Below are 25,364 nucleotides of genomic sequence, written 5' to 3'. Positions count from 1 at the left end.
AAAGACAAATGACCTGTGAAATGAATGCCGTACCAAGGAAGGAAAGTGCCACGATATTTAATGGGAAATGGATACGGGACCAAGAAAATAATTCCCAATTTTTATATAAACAATTTAGTCTTCGTTTTTATATATATATATTACAAATTTTCAATATAATATATATATTTTTAATTAATAATTTAATTATCTCTATCTTATTAATCTTTTTGAGTTGAATTTTATTAACTGAAAATAAAGTCTGGTCGATCTCTAACCCGACAAGGATAATAACTAAAAATAAACTGTTCTTAAAAAGAACAAGAATTGAGAACTAAATTTTATTAACGATTAATTTAATAAAATTTAAAATTATTAAATATCATTTGAATTTTATTTTTCAAACACTTTACTATTACAAGTCCTAAACTCAGTTTTTAAGTCTTTGTTATTTTTATGAATAATTAATTTAAAGCTAATGTACTTCTACATAGTTTAAATATTTTCATAAATTATCATATAGTCAAGTCAAGTTTCAAGTAGGGGATTCCAAAATAGTCATTAGGAACATGGTTTTGGACACCAAACTTTTAGACTTACAATTAGTATGGCATTAATGACATAGAGGATTAGAAATGTTAATAATTGAAATAAATTTATTTATTTTATCGCATTTTGTGAGAAAAAACTAATGGCTAGTCAATTGCTAATCAAGCAACCGTGAAAAAGGTGGGTATTATCGACTTGTCTCGTGATAAAATGAAGATCATCCCACATATACTCATTTGAGAGGGTACAGGGTATGATTTAAGGCTCACAAGATACACAAAATGAGGGATTATAAGAAGCAACACTCCTCTCATATCACATGCCACAAAGATCCTTATTACATGTTTATGAACCTACATTTGTGTATGGAACAAGTGCAATGGGCTTATGGCATTATGCTTGGATTTTTCTTGAGTGTTAGCATTCAGTTCAAAGTGTAACCCAAAGGTCACTCTTTTTTATATTTGCATGATGGCTCTAACGTTTTACAATGTTGACTCCTTGGGTAAGTTGGTCAATGCTCTATGCATGCTACTTGATGATTTGAAAATTTGGTTGGTTCTTGGAGTTGTCCTCAAATTTTTTGGCTCAACTGTTATTTGAAGAAATTTGGTTACTCCCTTTGAAGAATTTTGGTCATCCCCTTCTGAAGGCTTAGAGCTAAGTTATATTGCACTTATTCCTAAACTTGAATTTGAAGCTTTGGTAGTTTTTGTTGTAAGGTCTAGGTTATGGTCTTATTTTGGATGAATATGTTGTTTTGTTGAATTTTTTATGTCAAGGGTCTCAATTGGGTCTTTTCTATGGAGTCTTGATTAGTTGTGTTTTGGTTGCAATCCTTCTTTTGATGCTTACCCTAACCCTCTACTTTTGGTTTCAATAGTTCCATCATTCTTCTGCAAGTTTGGTGGTCTTAAATCTTGCGAGTTTCACCTCTTATTGTATAACTTACATTCTAGCACTAGTCCAATGGATTATAAGGAATTATAGTTGATTAAGTGGGATTTAAGGTGACATGAGGCAATTGAAGGCCATGATAGCATGATTAACTAACTCTTAGAGAAAATTAAAGACCAAGAAAACAATGTTGTGTTTTAGATCGAAGTCATAATGTGCACACTGATGTAACCAAAAATACAAAATTAATGCACTTGAGACATGACATAGTGAGATTCAAAACATGGTTTTTCTTTTATTAAAAGGTAAGCAATCTAGAAATTATAATGAAGTTCAATTTGTCAATTCAAACTTTAGAAAGATTACGGAAGATAACATCATCCATCAACTTTCAGAGTACGTGAAAACAACCAAAGATATGATAGACCCAGCATAGGATGTGTTGAAGAATCTAGGGAAATTAGGTGTAGAGTGATTCTTCGAGACTAGATAACAATTTGTGAAGTCTTTTTACGTTTATTTTCTTTGTTAGCTTAATCTTCTTCTTCTCTTATTAATGCATGTGTGTGTACTTCATCAAACTTTTATCAAAACATAAAACAAGAACACAAGATATTGGCTCTCTGTCAAGGCCAGAACCTCTCTTCTCTTGAGAGGAAAACCCTTCGGTAAGATTTCTCTTATTGAAGCTTCTTTCTTGATGCCAAACCCTAGACCCTTGACTAGAAGATCCTCCAAGCACAAGTCAAGTCCTTCCTTTTCTCTACACTATGTCTCCCTGACACTTTGTCCACCTTCTTGTGGCACTTTGTGCCCTGGCACTTCGTCCTCCTTCTAGAACTTCGTTCTTCCTTCCACTGTTAGTATTCCTTCTAGAAGAGATACTTATATTCAGTGATATCCTTCACCTAAGAATACTCCTTCCTTCTCTTGATCAATCGAGTCCCTTCTTGATGTATAGTGGTAGGCTTAGTGTGACAGCACTGCAGCCCTAATTCTCGCACGTGTGAGAGTTTTTGTTGATGTTATATGGCTCATTTTTCCTTTGCTTGAGGTCCTTCCTTCTTCGCTTGGATAGGAGGCCTAACATGCCTAGTTTGTAGCCCAAACGATGAGAGATGAGAAACTTTAATGTTGTTGTTGTAGTGAATGTAGAAAACCCTCCTATTCCTCACACGTGAGACTGCAATTTACCCTAAAATAGTCCTTTATACTTCGGTTATATTTCCTCCTTCTTCGTTGCACTAGAGGCTCCTTTCAACTCAACTTTTCCACCTTTTATTTGACTTCACTTGTTCGCTGATTTCAAAAATGATTGTGTTGTCTCTGGAGGAGTGGACAGCCTCTATATATATAGGATTGTCCCTCCTTTATGCTGACTTGTGCCTTGAGGCTGACTTCACTTCCTTTGCTTCGATGGGTGCTTTTAATGGTGCCATTGCTTCTTTTGATGGTGTCTTTGCTAGGAGGAGACTTGACTTTGCTTAGAGGTGACTTCTTTGACTCTTATACGTAATGTAACATACCCTTAAGGTCTTCAACATAATTCTTTTGACTCTTTGACTTGCCTATAACACTTAAACATGTGCTAGACCTATTTCAATGAGCAAGAAACTCATTGACATATATTATAAAAATAATATTTATTTTCTTGAATAAATACAAATATCAAAAATACAATTATGAAGATCGAACCTAGTTACATTTCGTTCAACAGGAAGCAACATACAAAGCCACCATTGACATGCATTTTTCTAAACAAGTAGATATGTTGTATAAAGTTTTCAGTGCTTTAGGTCTCTTTCATAGGAATTATACTACTAGATATTTCGAGATGATGTTGTAACTAAAATTGTTTTTTCCTTATAGCTACATGTTGGAACTCATCTATTTTTCTCTTATTGATTTCTATTTAAAAACAAACTATAAAATATCTCTGCTATAACTTTTAATAATACAAATCCTCTAGTTATGGTTAAGAAAAAAAAATCTCATAAATATATCTATATATATACATACATACATATATATATATATATATATATATATATATATATATATATATATATATATATATATATATATATATATATATATATTATAAAATTATATTAACATTTAAAGTTAAGGTTACAAACTTATAATATTTTTTTTAGACAACCTATTTTTTTTAAGAAATGTTTTTGAGAATAAATAGTCAAATTTTCATGTATAAATATATTTTATTCTTTCATTACATGTGGGATAACAATTCTCTCTCTCTCACTACATATATATATATATATATATATATATATATATATATATATATATATATATATATATATATATATATATATATATTAACATTTAGATTTAGGGTTACAAACTTTTGGTGCTTTTTTTAAAGTTATTTAACTTTTACCTTTTTATTTATGTTGTTTTTCGATATGGGTTACCTTTTTCCAAGAATTTTTTTCCAAGAATAAATCGTTAGCTTTTCCTAAGAGAGTTTAACCCCCCTAACTTTGAGGGAGGGATCTACCTTTGTCTCATGACCACTTGAACTAACCCTCAATGGTATATGACCACATGAGGGCATGAGTCATACAACAAAGTCATACCATGTAGTTTGACTCCATTTTGTAGGTTTTACATTATTTTAGGGCCGAAATACCCCTTATTCCATAATCCATGGAACACACAAGTGATACCTTATTTACCAACATGAGATACACTTTCCACCATGCAACCAAGAAGGGAGAAGTAGATTTGAATCACTCTTACTTCCTGAATACAAAACCATTGCATAGATTCGGGTCATTGAGGGATTGCTTATATAGAGTTATAATATAGAATATTCTAGAGCCTTTTACATCACAAACATGTGGCTAGACCCTTTTCCATGAATAATGGGGGTTGACACGACATCCTCCCAAACTATAGGTTTGAAAACAAGAAAGCCAACTTTTGAGTGGCATAACTTTTGCATACGGACTCTAATTGACGCACTTCTTGCACTGTTGGAAAGATATTTGTTTGTACAACAACATGAAAAGGTGTGGTGCTAAAGAGAAAAAATTTTACCCCCAAAAAATGTCTTTTAATTCCTCAAAACATTCTTGGAAGGTTTCAGACCCCATTTTGCCAAACTGGGTCCCACTGGTAAAAACAATCCCCTGAGATGATTCCTCTACTTTTTCCACTTTGAATGCATCGAGATAGATGAAAAACAATATAATGATCCAATTTGGAGCAACCATCATAAAAAGGACATCTATAGAAGTGTTGTTTCATCACCAAGTGGTCACACATGAACCCAAATCTAGATGTGATCACAACACAATGTCTATAGTGGTTGATCATACGCGAGTGCTAAAATAAGAAAGTGATATGTTGGATATTCCTCCACAGAAGGAGCTTATTTATATAAGATGGGGAAAATATAAAATTGCAGGGAAGAGAAAAGCATACAAAAAAAAAGTGATCCAGATTGGATCATTATATTGTTTATCATCCCTCTTGTTTCTTTAAGAGTGGAAAAATTGAAGGAATCATCTCACAATACAATTTTTACCGGCATGTCCCAGTTTGGTGAATTTGGGTCTAAAACCTTTTAAAATCAGTTTGAGGAATTAAAGAGAAATGTTTTGGAAATAAAAATTTTCACTTAAGTGCTACACTAGGAATCACTATTCTACAATCAAATACCTTTCCAATGGCTCAAGAAAGACCTCAAACTGAGTTTGTATGCAAAACTTATTCCACTCAGAAGTTGACCCTCATGTTTTGGTCATCATGATTCGAGTGTATGCCATGTCATCCTCCATTATTCATGGAAAAGGAGCTAGCCATGCGATGATGATGCAGAAGACTCTGGAAGAGTCAATAGTGTCACTCTAGTTAAGAGTTGATGAAGTCAAATGTAACCACTAGTTGGCTATCAGGTTGTGTTATAACCATGCCACTAGAAGGAAAAGGGATTTGATTCTATTCAAGTGCAATTTTCTCTATAAATGAGTAGAGTAGTGGAGATTGGATAGAGAGAGATCAAACAAAGGGAGTTTGTGCACTTAGAAACCCATGGGTCATAGGTCTCACTCCTTTGTACTTACATCCATTTCCATTTAAAGAAAGAGAGAGCACAGTCACCTCACCTTCCACTCGGGTTTTCTCTCTTAAGGGTTTCAAAAATCATATGTTGTGTTATTAGGTTTTGAGTGATTGTTTTTTTTTATGTTCTCTATTTTTCGCATTTTGTATATTACATGAATGAAAACAATAATGTAATAAATCCAAAAGTCTAAGGAAAATAAACCTCATATTATAAATTTGTATTTTAAGTTTAACTTTATTAGATCTATTGTGACAAACTATCTAATGGAATATCCATGGATATTTATGGATCACAAAGAAAAAAAAGAGTAATAATAATAGAAAAACAATGCATGGGGCTTTTCCAACCAATATGTGTAGCATGAGCTAATGGTCATACATGATGAGAGGATAGTTTTCATTCTTTAGCTTCATGTAACTTCCTAATTTTTTGTGTGGAGACCCCATGCATCAATAACCACTACAAAGAACAAAGCTATAACATCACACTTACCCAAGGAATATGATATCAAGAACACGCAAAACAAAGGTGAAATAAAGCTTGAGATACATAAGATGCATGATGAATAACAATGCTAAGATAGGGGAACAAGACAACTTAACTATTATCCAAGTAAAAGATAAAAAATAAACTTATGATATTTAGATGATGATATTAGATAATGAGAAATGAATCTAACTATCATGTAAGCAATATGATAGCTAAATTATGTATGTAAGAGCACAACCATTAAATTAATCTAATTATCATGAAAGAAATAGAATATTTAGACTATGCAAATGAAATGAAAAGGAGAGAGAATATTTATAGGAACTATACATGTATTTACTCATGGGTGGGTGTTTATGGTGTGGGAAAATGATGAAAATTAAGCCATTTACCTACATCACAAAAGTTCTTAATTTTTCCTTGAGTGAGAAAATGGATGTATATAATGACTCCTAGGGAAGGAAATGAGTGAAGAGGAATATGAAGAAGGGGTAGAAATAATAGGGAAATGCTACTAAAGAAAAAATAAGTAAAAATTGATAATGATAGGGCTCAATTAGTGGAGTTGAGAGGTTAAAGGAAGGATATGTGAGAGGTGTGTTCAAGAAAGCGACATCGTAGTTTTAATATAGGAAGTAATAAATGCACTTGATGTGTTGTGGGAAAAACATGGTGGTAAATATATACTGGGATGGAATCATACCAAGTTGGGCTCTTTTTGGGACTATGATCCATACAAAAGACAATCATATATGGAGAAACCAAGGGTAAAGGTGAGCAAGAGAAGAAGAAAAAGAGAAAGAGACTCCATAGAGTGGATCATAGCATGTTGTTGTCACTGTGACAAACACCCTCCAAAATTTGGTCTACAATTGAATTTTGGAGCCTAATTTGGATCTTGAGATTGTTCATTCCAATGGTCACTTTATAGTCAATCGATGCTTTTTAAAGTATTATGACATTCTTCTTAGCTTGTAAGTGTCAAAGGCACCTACCCACACATGCTCAATCTGCAACAAGTTCATGGGCACACTCTTTTATGCAAGCTTGAATAAGCATAAAACAAGTCTGTAAAGACAAGAAAACCACAAAGTATCCCTTTGAGAAAATTAAAAAATCTAGGTTTTGGAACTAGTTTTGGTGGACCCAATCCTAGAGGGAAGATGCAAAAGGCCAAAAACCATTAAAACGACATATAATTACCCAAATTTCAAAATTTGATGTCCTTCTCTTATTAATGTTCTCATTCACCTCTAGCATTGGGAAATTTGAGAATATTCCACCACAAAACCCTGACTTGAGAGATCCTTAAGAGTTTGCGGACTAGGACCCGACTTTTGGGTTTCTTTGAAAGACATGGACCATGTAGAAGAAGAATATTGTCACCCTTGGCACCTCCTTGTGCACCAACAACAAGGGAGAAGATAGATGTTTCCTTTTTAATTCCATAAGGTTTGAGATCACTTTACATCTTCAACAACCCCCCTCATAGAGGATCCTAATTGCTCCCACAAGGATTCCTATACTTAGATGAATACGGTTGACTACCAAAACTACAAGGTTTGCCTCTTTTACCTTGAAACACAAAGAATGTTTGGACAAGGATCAAACAAAAATGAAGAATTTTTTAAAATCCTTGTCCACAACACCCCTAGGAAGGCCCATTGGCTAGAGGCTTTCATTAAACAATTTGCAGACATGACCAAATCCTAGGTTGACTCCTCCTTTTGAATTTTCATTTAGAACTTTGTCGCCATCCTTCCCACAATCATAAGGTTGGATACAAGATACATCCATAGCTAGCCTGAGAAACTTTCCTTGTAGGAGCATTATGTTGAAAACTTTGTAGGCTTTCAAGAGCCCCCATTGAGAATCACAATCAATAATTTTGACAAACACTTTGCAGGAAAACATCTTGCGCATGCATTTTTCATGCCCAGATGTGCTTGCATGCTCAAAATCCCCTTTAAAAACCAAACCATATGGGATGAAAAAGTTGCATCAAAGAGCCTCCACAAGCTTATGGCTCCCACAAAGACCAATAGATGGAAACCCAACGAAATCTGAGATGATAACTCCGTTGATCGCATCTAGATGAGCTCCTCCGCCTAGATCCTTAATCATCGTGCAATCCATCTTTTCCATTCTATAGACAAAGGACAGAGAAGGAGTGAGAAGCATCACCCTCTCCAACAACGATTTCTCTAAACTCAATGCGACGGATCTAAAGAGTCCTTCAACGTAAACCCTTCTCTCTCATGGTGTTCACCATCATTCCCAAATCCTAATAAACATTTTTTTAAATGTCAAATTTTGGCCCATGTAAGTCACGAACCTGTGACCTTTGCGTTATTAACATGGCACTCTAATAAGTTGAGCTAATTTTTAAATATTTTTGTTAATTTAATTTTAAATTTAATTAATTATTGAGAAATTTGTTGTTGTGTTTACATAATTTAAAATTTTTAATGAAAAAAACAATTTTTTTTTTTTTGTAAATTAAAAGACTTTATGTTGGGGATCCTCACTGCCTCCCTGGAATTCAGTAGAACCCACCAACTTTTCTTATCATAGATATCAAAAACACGTAAAACTAGACATTTTGGATAGACAATACAAAACATAGGTGGAATCCAAATATATGAGTGAACTTGAAAGCCATTAAGAGTCAGTCTTGCATCGAGCCTATCCATGGAGAAATTTTTGTTCCTCAGCATCATTTTAATATCCTTGAGTGCAACAACAACATTGTACCTTTCCACTTGTTTATCTTTCAATACCAAGCCAAGCAGGGTCTTTATATGCCTGTGTAATGCTACAGAATTAAGGTATTCCTTTCTCCGTCCCCTGGTGTGACCAGTGTCGAGAACCCAAAGAAATGCCTCATCAAGTATCTCAAAGTCGTTGTAGGATTGCTTCTTGGCACATGGCTTAGTTTCCATTTTTTTGATTTCACACTAGATCTTAGGCAGCATTGCATTGAAATAATTTGTGGCTGAGTCCTAGGAAAAAAGTCATGCCCTATGTTGTCCCTACGGGCTACTGTTGCCACCGCCCTTCATACATCGCATGAGTTTTCAAGGAGGCATGATGAGCAGGTGAGGTTCGAAACTTTGTATGTCCAACGAGTGACCATGACCAAAAGACTGGCAAGAATAGCCCCCCAAAACAAGAACACTAGCAGTATACAAATTGAGCTTGTGGCCAAAGTCGTCACCACAAAATTTACACAAACATAAACCAAGATACAAACCACAACTATCCAACTCCTAGGGGTAATAAGCTCATCCCCTTGAAACCTACAACAACCTATAAATTCAAGTAGAGACAAAACCACATAAAGTCCAAAAACAATACATTCCACACTTCTACCCTACTAAATTGAATGAGGATGATGACGCTATAAGAAACAACTTAAACATACCATACATGAAAAAGCGTTAGAGTGTGACTTGATATAATCTCAAACTTCAAAAAAACCTAAAAATAGATTACAATCTCACTAAGAATCCTATAATCAAACTAAACAAAAGCTTTTTCACACTCATCAACTTTCCAAAATTAAAAACACTATTGCAACTTGCCATATAAATATGAAGGAGTCTAACTATCATACTTTTTGTTTTTTAACAAAAAATACAAGCTTGGATTAGATAGTAAATTTTAGTAGTTTAAAATTTATTTTTAATATAGTGAAAAATCAATTTCTACAAATTACACAGCGAAAACTTATTATCTTCTTTAATTTTCAACGTCTCATACATAAACAAGGGTTGCCCCTTATCTTAAATATAACTTAATTAAACCAAAAGATAATTAAGATGAAGATTTCATCACAAAAGTAAAACAATTAGTAAAATGTTGTGTTGTTAAATGACATCACAAAAAAATAAAAAATATGATTAATTAATATTGTTTATATTAACACATATATACTTTTATATATATATATATATATATATATATATATATATATATATTAAAGTATATATGTGTTAATATAAACAATATTAATTAATCATATTTTTTATTTTTTTGTGATGTCATTTAACAACACAACATTGATTAAAATGTGTTTTTAATATAATAATAACTCATTTTAAATTGAAAATATGGATAAAAAATAAAATAATAGAAAAATGAAGAAAATCAAAATAAAAAATCTAGACAAAAAAATAAACTAAAACAAAAAAACTAGTAACTAAGAACACGACCAAAAACCCCATAATAAGACATCAACTAATCATCTTACAAATAAATAAATTTAAATAATAATAATAAATAACAAAAATTAAATTATTAAAATATGGATAAGCGTCAATTTTTTTTCGGTGAAAAACAAACTAGTAAATAATCAAAATACCAGACCTGCTACAAATATAATAATTTAATTGAATACCATAGTCGTACCAAACTAAAAAAACTGAACTTTAAGCTTTGCATGTGCAATCCTGTACAACCCACGTGGTTCATCAACACTGCCAAGTTGCCAACCTGTGGTTCAAAACGCAAAACAATAAAACCCATGCTATTGGGTATTGAATGCCCTCTAAGACACCATATTTAATGCACTCTAAGAGCTTGACGGGACAGCCCTGGTCATTCTCCTCCGCCTCCGCCTCCGCCTTGATCGCCACCGCCACCACCATTCCATAAGAAAGCTCGCATATACGATACATACGATACACGAAATACAATGTACGCATACGTACGCATTTAATTGGCGAATTTGAATTTTGAGTTTGAATGCGAAGCCCGCTCTCACAGCTGGAACTTGCTCTGGGAGTTGAGCCCCACACAGACATGTCGGCCCTCACTCTTCTTATACCAAACGAAGTTCCAGGACTTCAAGTGTTCAATGATGGTCACTGGGTTTCTGCCACTTACATTCCAAACGCTATCATCGTCCATATCGGCGACCAGCGGGAGGTTACTAAGTTTCTTTCTATGGTTTTTTCTTTGTTTTTTCTCTCTTCCTCTCTGGACTCGTAATACCATAAATTTTGATTGATGAATTTGTGGATGTGAAGATATTGAGCAATGGGAGATACAAGAGCGTTTTGCATAGGAGCGTGGTGAGCAAGGAGAGGGTGAGGATGTCGTGGCCAGTGTTCTGCACCCCACCTCTTGACACCGTCGTCGGCCCCATGAAGGAGTTGATCGATGAGAATAACCCTCCATTGTTCAAATCCAAAACATACAGAGAGTTCAAGCGTTGTAAGATCAAAAGCTGCCCCAGTAGAAAGCTACCACTCTTGTTACAGCAGCTTTGTTTGTTTGCTTAATAATTCCAGGCATTAGTTATATAATCTCATGATCATCATAGCTTAACATGTAACTTTCATGGTAATCGTTCGTTTAATAGTTTCAGCTTTGAATAACTCTAGCCATGGTTGCTTAATGACTCTTGTGATGAGTACAATCTCATAGTCATGATGGCTTTAGTGTGTAGCTTTCATGGGTAATCGCTAAGGTTTCATGAGCAATAGTTTCAGCTATGAATAGTGTATGGTGCAAAATATGTTTTATCAAATAGTTTTCGGTGATTTCTCAACCGATCTAGCCATAAATTGCATTTAGTTTAAGAAGGCAAGGGTTTCAGTCCTTTGACATTATTTGCGTTTCGTTTAAAATGACAGAGGAAAATGGTTGGTTCAAATCATTTGGAATCCTCACATTTCTTATTATCATTATATTTCTATATAATCGTTCCTAAGATTGCTTTCAGAGCCTGCTTTCCATTTTCAGAGTCCTAAGATGCCTTTGAAAGCCAAGCTCTCCATTTTCAGTCTCCACATTCTTGGTTAATCTTGGATTAAAATGTTGTTGTCTCTATTTTCAGTCTTCATATTCTTAGTTAATTTTGGATTAAGATGTTGTTGGTGTAGGTATAGAAAAATATTTTATTTAATTAATAAATATTAATATTGATTTTTTTTTCAATTTCCTAACTTTATATTTAACTTTTGGCTACTAATTTTGATTCTTAAGTATTTATTATAATTTTAAAATAAAAATAAAATTCTTAATTATTTATTATAATTTAAAAATAAAAATCTATTTTAAGTAATATTATTTGTATTACAAATATTTATATAAATATTTTTCCTAGATTTTAAACATTTAACTTTAAAATTTTGTTTTAAATGGAAAACAGTGGAGTGATAGATTGTCAATATCAATACTCAAATTGTCAAATCTATCCATTTCAATGAGCCCTGTTTATTTAATCGGTTAAGTTTAGTATATTTAGATTTTTTATTCAAAAATTAGTATTTCAGTGATATTACAATTTACTCAATTTTAAAAACAAAACTATATGAACAAAATAAAAAGTAATTTATGGAACACTATTTAAATATACTCGATATGCTAAAAGGTAAAAAAATTTAAATTTGCAAATAGATGTGATAGGAAGTTTGGGAAAAAATGATATATTTGAAGGAACCATCATCTTATGACACTTTGTTTTTTTTTTTAACTATAAATAAACAAAATTTTATGAACAAAATAAAATGTAATTTATGGTACAATACTAGATATGATAAAAAGTAAAAAGATTTAAATTTGCAAATAAGATGTGATAGGAAGTTGGGAAAAACATGACATATTTGAAGGAACCATTATCTTATGACACTATTTTTTTTTTTTTAACTATAAATAATGTAGTTAAGTTTGGAATCAAATGAGCATTTTCAATTTATCTAATTATTTGCTAGCTACATCCACACCAAGATCACATAATACCTTAAACACCCAGTAACATTGGGAACACATAGATATTGAGGCATTTGCAGCAAATGTCCAAAATTTACAATGCATTCTACATATCATTTACTTTTGTTTTACATTCTAGTAACTATAGAAACAACAAAATCATGTAATAGAACATCATGAGTACAATAGGTATTGGTCACCTTGGAGTGGAGATTTGATCTTGGCCTTTCTACTACTACTTGCACTCCCTTGTTGTCATCTATGTCCAAGTGTGAATGTTGATGTGCTCCGACCGAATGTTAGTGACCCACCGGTTGACCTCCAAGCATACTCTATGAGTATTCTTTTTCCCCACAGATCCCCTCGCTGCAATGGGCCTATACAATAGAGGAAAAAACTAGTTGATGGAGGTGAGCACCCATGATTAACGAGTCCCCTCTCTAAATGCCTTCACCTCACCAAACTCACTATAGCTCGTAGTCACTCACAATAACATAATCCCATCCATCGAACAGTAGGGTAAGCAAAAGTCCCATCTCCCATAGTTTGCCCTTTAATTTATAAGAGGCTTCATAGATGACACTTAGCACTTCATGCATAATTAATTATTTTTATTAATCCAAAAGTCTGATTATTCACCCACCCATGTGTCACCCTCTTACTAAGGCTCTCCAAAATTATTTACTTAAAATTCTAATTCAAACATAATATTTTTCCTCACCCCAACGAGACTTTCTATATCTTCTCTTAGTTGTCTCTTGACCCCCTTTTTCTACTCAATTTGTGTTTGTTACTGAAGTGAACTGACAAGTATAAGATTTGGTCCCCCAACTACCTCTTAATTTAACTCAAATTGTCTCTTGGATGGAGATTCTTGTATTGGCTCTTGCCACATGGAGGTTCTCTAAATGTCCTACAATCTAATTTATTAATATTTAATTTTATTCACCACCCTCTTTTCTTATGGGGTTAAAAATCCATTAGTACTAATCTTTTTAATTCGCTCTATGTCCATCCCCCCCACTCTTGCCTAGTAAAACACTTATGCACATTTTCTACTCAAAATTTCCCAAATGAGGGGAGGTAGAGTTCTCAAGTGGTCCAATTTTTTTTATTTCTTCCTATTCTCCCTTTACCCCAATTTTTTTTTCTTGGTTAGATAACTTGGCTTTAAAACTTTATTTACCACATTATGTGAATTAGTATGATTATCATATTATAGTAGTTTCATCATGATGCCTAGTGTGCAAAGTCGGTTATGCCCTTCAATAACTTCCCTTCGAAGTTCCAAGAGTGCCACGTCAAACAGTTTCTTCTTGATGCTAAGGATACGAAATCGGTCGTGCCCTTCAATAACTTCCCTTGAAGTTCCAAGCATGCCAATTTGTATGCCCTTCAAGCATATAATGATTACGAGGGGAAAACTAAGTGTGATTGTGGGGAATGATATCCTCTCTTATGTCACCCTCTATAGTGAGACTAATGGTGTTGGGAATCAAGGAATATTCCTTGATGTGTGCCCCCCAGTAAAGTCCTCATCAACAACCCAAATTGGGACCTGCCCCCATGACATCGTTATCTTCAAGGAGAAGGTATCCCAACCCTTCCATCCAAGTCATGATGAAATTTCTAGCAGGTGAAATCAGGGACATTGTCCTACCCCTCTCATGAAGTTCCATCTATCTGTACAACCCCATCACCCATATGTGAGTCATTCGGCCAAGCAACTAACATGTGCCTTCATCCACTAACATGTCATTAGAATTTACAACAAAATTCAAACTGAACTTTAAAATTTCAAAGAAAAATATTCAATTCCATCAAACTAGATGTCATCGACTCATCACATACAAATGCATCTAGTGGTCTCTTGCCATACTCTATAATCATTAGTAGTAATGTTTTACAATGTTAATCATTGAGATAATAACATATGTTAAATCATCAACATGACATATTCATCAACATCGTTGTTCACTATGAACCAAAACTAATGTAAGTAGCCAACATAATGAATGCGTCCATCACAACTATTATCATCATAATATTGGTAGAAAACATACATATCTATCACAACTATCATCATCATAACATCAACTAGGAAATAAACACATCCATCACAACTATTATTATCATAACATCGATTAGGAAATAAACACATCCATTACATCTATCATCGTCATAACATCAACTAGGAAACAAATGCATCCATCACAGTTGTTGTCATCACAACATCAATTAGATAACAAATATAACCATCACATCCACTAATAGTAGAGTCAAATAGCTAGATCCTCAACCTGAGGTCCTCAAAGAATACTGAGTGAGCCTTAATGCTATATTAATGATATTGTCATATCAGGGATAGTCAACTAGAGCGAGGCACTATAATATAAGTACAATTGATGTAAATTGACATTTTATATTGGGTACCATAATACTGTAACAAAAATTAATTATAAGTTAAAAAAATTTCATAATAAAATTGCAATGAAACTTCGATTAAAAATATTATTACATGTTTTTTTCAAATTATATAAATTTAATTCATATATTAAATTTTTTATAATTAATATGCAATGAGCAGTCATTCTCGGAACTTGATTCCTAAGGTAACATTTTCATTGATTAAATAGATGCATAAGCACCCATATCAAAATGATTTAGGGTAGAGATTATAGGCACAAATATATGAGGATCTATGCCTATGTGGAGGGCATAGGGAAGTTCTTTCCTTTCGATCAAAAATATCATTAGTTGGGTTCCCCCGCAATGCTTGGGTGCTCCTTTGGCTGAATGACTATGCAGTCAGGGAATGAAAATGGCAATAAAATGGTTGATCCACGTCATTTTGGAATCCACAATTTTTTTATTATCATTATATTCCTATATAATCATTCATTTAGTAAAATGATTCCAACTTTGAGCGTCACTTTTTTTCTTAAATAACCCTGGTTTAATGCTTTATTGTTCTGTGTAGATTGAGCATTTCAATATCTACCTTTATATATATTATATTTATTATTATTAAATTATATTAAAATTAAAATTATTTTAATGATTAAATGAAGAATAATTTGTTTAATTATAATATAATAGGGTTAAAATTCAATTTTTTAATATATGCTAACCTTATAATATAGGGACTAGAAGTTACGAATTCTACTAATGACCATACATATGGATCAGGAGCCATCCATGGATGGTCCGGCTGCAGTTCTTCAAAGGTTATGTCATACAACTCATCGTTGAGATCACAAACAATAACATACCAATAATCCATATTCAAAACTTCAACACAATTGTTTTGGTTCAGAATCTCATTGGAAATGAATCTGTCCAATTTCACCAGGAACAACTTCACTTGGTAGAAATGGGTGAGCTTCATAAGCTCTCTGTAATTCACCTGCATTTCTTCAGAGCTTTCACAGAAATTTCAGAAATGTTTTGATGCTTTCACCACCAACTCCCTGAAACCTCAGCGATGGGCGAATGTAACACAGAAACCATGGTGGAAACCCAACAATGGTTCTGTCGTCAGCGCATTTCAAATTTCTAGAGCGTGGGGGGCTTTTCAAAATTAAAGCTTTTCATTAATGCACACAGCATATTATGTATAGTATACAAGGGGAAACTCCTATTTCCAACTCTATAGAAAAGTAAATGTGTTCTGACATGCGAGGCAAATAGTGCTCGCCCTCTGAGTGACAGCACGTGAATCGAGATAGCAGCGTGGAGAGAGAGGCAGCACGTGAATCGAGATAGCAGCGTGGAGAGAGAGGGCGAGCGCTATTTGCCTCGCATGTCAAAGTGCATTTACTTTTCTATAGAGTTGGAAATAGGAGTTTCTGTATACAAGGGCTCATCAATATGGTGATTTAATAGGTTTTGATGGCCGCCATCAATATCATGCAGAGCGACTCTGGGGGCTCGTGCAATCGTTGGGAAATTCATCACGCCCCGGCCCCATGGCCATGCACTAAGCCAATTAATGATTGGTTTACTATATTGTCTTGAGTTTGGGGTTCTTGCATTATCTATCATGCCCCATGGCATTAGCAATGTAGTAGTGTATGGCCATGTACTAAACCAACCAATAATTAGTTTGGTACATGGGGGCGAAGACCATCTTGCATGGTCAAATATTACTAAATTAATAAATACAATAAATGATATCACGAATCTGATTAGCAATGTAGTAATGTATGGCCATGTACTAAACCAACCAATTAGTGTATGGTCTTTAAGAATGTCATAGTCTAACTAGCTGGAGGAATTGCCCAGAAAGTTATGGAAATTCCAGGCATATTTAGAGAAAATCCGGCAAGGATTTTTGTTAAACCAAGTTATAGTTGTTAAGCTTCAAAATTTTAGGCATTCTAGACGTTTTTCATGGTGCTGAATCCATTTCCACTAGCAAAAGCACTATTCAAACGCTATCTGTACAAGATTTTTTGAATTTTTTTTTACTGGAGTCTGGCCACTTTTGACCATCATCCAGGCAATTCTTGCGCCTCTTGCTATTAATAATTAAGACGAAGACCATCTTGCATGGTCAAATATTAATAAATTAATAAATACAATAAATGATGTCACGAATCTGAATGGCACGTTGTTAAACTGACTGCAATTGGTAAGACACTCGTTTTTCGTTCATGGCTTAATTCTCGGTCATGGTATCCCTATTTATATGCCTCAATGTTTCTCTTTAGGTTTTGATATAAGCAAATGCTAACTTTAATTTTAAAGTAAAAAAGTAAAGAGTGGAGGAGTTGTACAATACTCTTTATCAGTTATATTATATTTAAATTATTTTCTATCATTAATTATTAAACAGTAGTATTGAAAATAAATGAATTTTAATATTATTTAAAAATAATTAACTTCATATCATAATATTTAAATGAATTTCAATATTATCTAAAAATAATTGAGTCGAGTACAATATTCTTTATCAATGATATTATATTCAAATTATTTTATGTTCATTATTAAACAATAATATTGAAAATAAATGAATTTTAATATTATTTAAAAATAAATAACTTCAGTTCCTAATATTTAAATGAATTTCAATATTATTTAAAAATAATTAATTTGTATTTATATTTTTTTTTACACAAATCAATTTATAATGTTTAACTTTACTTAAAACAAAAACAATATTTAATCAATGCAAAAGTAAAAACAATATATCTTGCCCTACCTATCTGCCCCAAAGTATAATAATTATAACCAATTCATTTTTACCACTTAACGATAATGATCCCATTAGGGGAGAGCCTTCTATTGTTGTGCAGGGACCAATATTAGTTATAGTACTGGTCCCACACATCCATAAAAAAATATATATATATTCATAAATCATCAAAAATATGCACATAAATAGTTTATATTAAGCTATATAAGTTATATAATTTAGTACAAAATGGGCCCACATATTGATTGGGCCAATAAGTGTCAAATACCAAACCTTAACATCACATATTGACAAGACATAATGTCCCAAATATCTCTAGCTCTGAATTACCAAATAAGTCAAAATGCACTACAAAGCATTCCATTGAATTCTATTCACGAGTACACCTACCCCATCAAACAATCACCTACATATTTCCACTAGAGCAACACATCCCATTGCTCAGTAATACCTGCACAAGAATAGGTGAAATGTGTGTCAACCATATGTACATGTGTATTTAACCATTCAACCTATTGAAGACAATGAATGACAACATTCAATTCTCAACATTCCATTTAGGATTAAAGACAATAAATGACAACATTCAATTCAGGAATTAGTTCAAAGGATGCAATAAATGACACCAACCCTTTGAATTCAAGTATTAAAGACACTAGACTTTTCAATTCAGGAATTAAAAACAGGAAAGCACATGGATCAACCATCAAAGATTATCAACCACTTGATCATGTACAAATCAATCCAAGACACACATTTGAATTTGGGAGATGGAAATCTATGCCTATCTTCCCTACCAATTAAATTCTATATGAAAAAACTATAAAACATCAACTCTTACTCATTTTCATTTCAAACATTCATTCTATGCATTAGCTATTGGAGACATGCAATCAAAGTGTTGAGACACTGTTACATTCATTCTATTCAGAAGTTGTTGGAAACATACAAATTGAGTGCGTGCACAATGTTACATTCATTCTATTCATCAATTGTTGGAGACATACAGGTATGTTTTTGTTGAATAATGAATAATGTTATTTATGTTGAGAAACAAAGGTAAATTAAAGCCATTACAACCAATTTCATTATTGATTTACTGATTTAGAAACCAAATTCATTACCACTATAACCTCAAATCTGACCTTGCAACTCAATATCATACTACTTTAATAGAAAAGAATATCCTTTCAAAGAGCAAAGACAGATAACCTCAGGTACTAAAGCCATTACATCTAATTTCATTACTGATTTAGAAACCAATTTCATTGCCACTATAACATCAAATCTGACCCCTGCAACTTAATATCAAACTACTATAATAGTAAATAATATCCTTTCAAAGAACAAAGACAGATAGCCTTAGGTACTAATGGCATAAAAGCAACAACCTCCATACAATAGCTAGAACATGGGTTGCTTATAAGAAGGTAACCGAACAGTCTTCCTTCCAATCCTTCTTCTGATCAGTTGGTTATGCTGTTGATGGAGTAGTTGATTGAGGAGTGGTGGATTCGGTTGTTGACTCAGCAAAAGTTTCTCCTGTTGATTAAGTTCTTGATTCAACAACTGATTATGAGAATTAACCAATTTCTCACGGAGAGAATGCCACCAGCTTCTTTAGCATCAACGCGACCCAATAATCTGTTGATTCACCAGTGTTTAGCATCAACGCGACCCAATAATCTATTGATTCACCAACGTTTAGCATCAATGCGACCCAATAATCTGTTGATTCACTAGCTTTAGAGGCCCTCACTAGGCTTGAGTTATTAGTTCCCATCCTTGGGCTTAGATACCATCCACCATCCTTTAGTTCCCATCCTTAGGCATGGTTTAGTTACCTCTTTCGTATCCCTATCTATCTACCTTCTCTTTAGGCAATCAAGTGGCACTTTTATCGCATCAAATATGGCCTTGCCCCCACGAAATTTGGTTAGGTTATCCCATGAAATTCCAAGACTTATTGGGTAAGGTATTCATGTCTAATCCCAGACTGAAAATGTGAATGAAAATAGTGAAAGCAAAGTTTTTCAAGAATTTGTTTCAAGCGAACTTTTTGTCTGCAACCTCCGGTACAACTAAAGGGATGGTTACCTAGCTAAATCCAATAGAAGCACCTATACCTATAAGGGCCCATGCAAGCACCTACACTAATGATTATGTTGTTGTGTTATATATGTAATTATCCAATACTATCAAGCATCCATTTTCATTCCCTGACTGCATAGTCATTCAGCCAAAGGAGCACCCAAGCATTGCGGGGGAACCCAACTAATGATATTTTTGATCGAAAGGAAAGAACTTCCCTATGCCCTCCACATAGGCATAGATCCTCATATATTTGTGCCTATAATCTCTACCCTAAATCATTTTGATATGGATGCTTATGCATCTATCTAATCAATGAAAATGTTACCTTAGGAATCAAGTTCCGAGAATGACTGCTCATTGCATATTAATTATAAAAAATTTAATATATGAATTAAATTTATATAATTTGAAAAAAACATGTAATAATATTTTTAATCGAAGTTTCATTGCAATTTTATTATGAAATTTTTTTAACTTATAATTAATTTTTGTTACAGTATTATGGTACCCAATATAAAATGTCAATTTACATCAATTGTACTTATATTATAGTGCCTCACTCTAGTTGACTATCCCTGATATGACAATATCATTAATATAGCATTAAGGCTCACTCAGTATTCTTTGAGGACCTCAGGTTGAGGATCTAGCTATTTGACTCTACTATTAGTGGATGTGATGGTTATATTTGTTATCTAATTGATGTTGTGATGACAACAACTGTGATGGATGCATTTGTTTCCTAGTTGATGTTATGACGATGATAGATGTAATGGATGTGTTTATTTCCTAATCGATGTTATGATAATAATAGTTGTGATGGATGTGTTTATTTCCTAGTTGATGTTATGATGATGATAGTTGTGATAGATATGTATGTTTTCTACCAATATTATGATGATAATAGTTGTGATGGACGCATTCATTATGTTGGCTACTTACATTAGTTTTGGTTCATAGTGAACAACGATGTTGATGAATATGTCATGTTGATGATTTAACATATGTTATTATCTCAATGATTAACATTGTAAAACATTACTACTAATGATTATAGAGTATGGCAAGAGACCACTAGATGCATTTGTATGTGATGAGTCGATGACATCTAGTTTGATGGAATTGAATATTTTTCTTTGAAATTTTAAAGTTCAGTTTGAATTTTGTTGTAAATTCTAATGACATGTTAGTGGATGAAGGCACATGTTAGTTGCTTGGCCGAATGACTCACATATGGGTGATGGGGTTGTACAGATAGATGGAACTTCATGAGAGGGGTAGGACAATGTCCCTGATTTCACCTGCTAGAAATTTCATCATGACTTGGATGGAAGGGTTGGGATACCTTCTCCTTGAAGATAACGATGTCATGGGGGCAGGTCCCAATTTGGGTTGTTGATGAGGACTTTACTGGGGGACACACATCAAGGAATATTCCTTGATTCCCAACACCATTAGTCTCACTATAGAGGGTGACATAAGAGAGGATATCATTCCCCACAATCACACTTAGCTTTCCCCTCGTAATCATTATATGCTTGAAGGGCATACAAATTGGCATGCTTGGAACTTCAAGGGAAGTTATTGAAGGGCACGACCGATTTCGTATCCTTAGCATCAAGAAGAAACTGTTTGACGTGGCACCCTTGGAACTTCGAAGGGAAGTTATTGAAGGGCATAACCGACTTTGCACACTAGGCATCATGATGAAACTACTATAATATGATAATCATACTAATTCACATAATGTGGTAAATAAAGTTTTAAAGCCAAGTTATCTAACCAAGAAAAAAAATTTGGGGTAAAGGGAGAATAGGAAGAAATAAAAAAAATTGGACCACTTGAGAACTCTACCTCCCCTCATTTGGGAAATTTTGAGTAGAAAATGTGCATAAGTGTTTTACTAGGCAAGAGTGGGGGGGATGGACATAGAGCGAATTAAAAAGATTAGTACTAATGGATTTTTAACCCCATAAGAAAAGAGGGTGGTGAATAAAATTAAATATTAATAAATTAGATTGTAGGACATTTAGAGAACCTCCATGTGGCAAGAGCCAATACAAGAATCTCCATCCAAGAGACAATTTGAGTTAAATTAAGAGGTAGTTGGGGGACCAAATCTTATACTTGTCAGTTCACTTCAGTAACAAACACAAATTGAGTAGAAAAAGGGGGTCAAGAGACAACTAAGAGAAGATATAGAAAGTCTCGTTGGGGTGAGGAAAAATATTATGTTTGAATTAGAATTTTAAGTAAATAATTTTGGAGAGCCTTAGTAAGAGGGTGACACATGGGTGGGTGAATAATCAGACTTTTGGATTAATAAAAATAATTAATTATGCATGAAGTGCTAAGTGTCATCTATGAAGCCTCTTATAAATTAAAGGGCAAACTATGGGAGATGGGACTTTTGCTTACCCTACTGTTCGATGGATGGGATTATGTTATTGTGAGTGACTACGAGCTATAGTGAGTTTGGTGAGGTGAAGGCATTTAGAGAGGGGACTCGTTAACCATGGGTGCTCACCTCCATCAACTAGTTTTCTTCCTCTATTGTATAGGCCCATTGCAGCGAGGGGATCTGTGGGGAAAAAGAATACTCATAGAGTATGCTTGGAGGTCAATCGGTGGGTCACTAACATTCGGTCGGAGCACATCAACATTCACACTTGGACACAGATGACAACAAGGGAGTGCAAGTAGTAGTAGAAAGGCCAAGATCAAATCTCCACTCCAAGGTGACCAATACCTGTTGTACTCATGATGTTCTATTACATGATTTTGTTGTTTCTATAGTTACTAGAATGTAAAACAAAAGTAAATGATATGTAGAATGCATTGTAAATTTGGACATTTGCTGCAAATGCCTCAATATCTATGTGTTCCCAATGTTACTGGGTGTTTAAGGTATTATGTGATCTTGGTTTGGATGTAGCTAGCAAATAATTAGATAAATTGAAAATGCTTATTTGATTCCAAACTTAACTACATTATTTATAGTTAAAAAAAAAAAAAAATAGTGTCATAAGATAATGGTTCCTTCAAATACGTCATGTTTTTCCCAACTTCCTATCACATCTTATTTGCAAATTTAAATCTTTTTACTTTTTATCATATCTAGTATTGTACCATAAATTACATTTTATTTTGTTCATAAAATTTTGTTTATTTATAGTTAAAAAAAAAACAAAGTGTCATAAGATGATGGTTCCTTCAAATATATCATTTTTTCCCAAACTTCCTATCACATCTATTTGCAAATTTAAATTTTTTTACCTTTTAGCATATCGAGTATATTTAAATAGTGTTCCATAAATTACTTTTTATTTTGTTCATATAGTTTTGTTTTTAAAATTGAGTAAATTGTAATATCACTGAAATACTAATTTTTGAATAAAAAATCTAAATATACTAAACTTAACCGATTAAATAAACAGGGCTCATTGAAATGGATAGATTTGACAATTTGAGTATTGATATTGACAATCTATCACTCCACTGTTTTCCATTTAAAACAAAATTTTAAAGTTAAATGTTTAAAATCTAGGAAAAATATTTATATAAATATTTGTAATACAAATAATATTACTTAAAATAGATTTTTATTTTTAAATTATAATAAATAATTAAGAATTTTATTTTTATTTTAAAATTATAATAAATACATAAGAATCAAAATTAGTAGCCAAAAGTTAAATATAAAGTTAGGAAATTGAAAAAAAAATCAATATTAATATTTATTAAATAAATAAAATATTTTTCTATACCTACACCAACAACATCTTAATCCAAAATTAACCAAGAATATGAAGACTGAAAATAGAGACAACAACATTTTAATCCAAGATTAACCAAGAATGTGGAGACTGAAAATGGAGAGCTTGGCTTTCAAAGGCATCTTAGGACTCTGAAAATGGAAAGCAGGCTCTGAAAGCAATCTTAGGAACGATTATATAGAAATATAATGATAATAAGAAATGTGAGGATTCCAAATGATTTGAACCAACCATTTTCCTCTGTCATTTTAAACGAAACGCAAATAATGTCAAAGGACTGAAACCCTTGCCTTCTTAAACTAAATGCAATTTATGGCCAGATCGGTTGAGAAATCACCGAAAACTATTTGATAAAACATATTTTGCACCATACACTATTCATAGCTGAAACTATTGCTCATGAAACCTTAGCGATTACCCATGAAAGCTACACACTAAAGCCATCATGACTATGAGATTGTACTCATCACAAGAGTCATTAAGCAACCATGGCTAGAGTTATTCAAAGCTGAAACTATTAAACGAACGATTACCATGAAAGTTACATGTTAAGCTATGATGATCATGAGATTATATAACTAATGCGTGGAATTATTAAGCAAACAAACAAAGCTGCTGTAACAAGAGTGGTAGCTTTCTACTGGGGCAGCTTGTTGATCTTACAATGCTTGAACTCTCTGTATGTTTTGGATTTGAACAATGGAGGGTTATTCTCATCGATCAACTCCTTCATGGGGCCGACGACGGTGTCAAGAGGTGGGGTGCAAAACACTGGCCACGACATCCTCACCCTCTCCTTGCTCACCACGCTCCTATGCAAAACGCTCTTGTATCTCCCATTGCTCAATATCTTCACATCCACAAATTCATCAATCAAAATTTATGGTATTACGAGTCCAGAGAGGAAGAGAGAAAAAACAAAGAAAAACCCATTGAAAGAAACTTAGTAACCTCCCGCTGGTCGCCGATATGGACGATGATAGCGTTTGGAATGTAAGTGGCAGAAACCCAGTGACCATCATTGAACACTTGAAGTCCTGGAACTTCGTTTGGTATAAGAAGAGTGAGGGCCGACATGTCTGTGTGGGGCTCAACTCCCAGAGCAAGTTCCGGCTGTGAGAGCGGGCTTCGCATTCAAACTCAAAATTCAAATTCGCCAATTAAATGCGTATGTATGCGTACATTGTATATCGTGTATCGTATGTATCGTATATGCGAGCTTTCTTATGGAATGGTGGTGGCGGTGGCAATCAAGGCGGAGGCGGAGGAGAATGACCAGGGCTGTCCCGTCAAGCTCTTAGAGTGCATTAAATATGGTGTCTTAGAGGGCATTCAATACCCAATAGCATGGGTTTTATTGTTTGCCGTGTCTCGTCACGTTAAAATGCCTTTTCATCCGCAATTATTAGTGTTCAACAGCCTTTCCTTCTTGACAATCCCAAGGACAGAATCCCGTAATTTATTTATACTCTGACAAAAAGAACATTATTTTGAATTGTCTGGTCTATTCCATATATATTCAGACATGCTCTGCGCTTAACGTAGACTGCTTCCTATGACATATAGA

At 33.5% G+C, this 25,364-nt stretch overlaps 2 protein-coding genes across 2 annotated transcripts; one reads left to right on the top strand and one right to left on the bottom strand.

The window, feature by feature from the left end:
• The first annotated feature begins 10,785 nt into the window (after positions 1-10,785).
• On the top strand, positions 10,786-11,564 carry LOC149248199 (flavonol synthase/flavanone 3-hydroxylase-like). Its single transcript, XM_089456017.1, has 2 exons — positions 10,786-10,939; positions 11,041-11,564. The coding sequence occupies exons 1-2, from the start codon at positions 10,814-10,816 to the stop codon at positions 11,293-11,295; spliced, it is 381 nt and encodes a 126-aa protein (XP_089312143.1). The 5' UTR covers positions 10,786-10,813; the 3' UTR covers positions 11,296-11,564.
• A 12,455-nt stretch (positions 11,565-24,019) lies between these two features.
• Positions 24,020-25,157, bottom strand: LOC149248198 (flavonol synthase/flavanone 3-hydroxylase-like). Its single transcript, XM_089456016.1, has 2 exons — positions 24,749-25,157; positions 24,020-24,647 (listed from the first exon to the last, which is right to left on the bottom strand). The coding sequence occupies exons 1-2, from the start codon at positions 24,929-24,931 to the stop codon at positions 24,435-24,437; spliced, it is 396 nt and encodes a 131-aa protein (XP_089312142.1). The 5' UTR covers positions 24,932-25,157; the 3' UTR covers positions 24,020-24,434.
• Positions 25,158-25,364: the final 207 nt, after the last annotated feature.

The sequence above is a fragment of the Pinus tabuliformis genome, chromosome 7, assembly GCF_031772625.1.
Source record: "Pinus tabuliformis cultivar Carrire ecotype Pingquan chromosome 7, CPIR1, whole genome shotgun sequence".
NCBI lineage: Eukaryota > Viridiplantae > Streptophyta > Pinopsida > Pinales > Pinaceae > Pinus > Pinus tabuliformis.
This window is presented reverse-complemented; position numbering and strand designations above follow the sequence as displayed.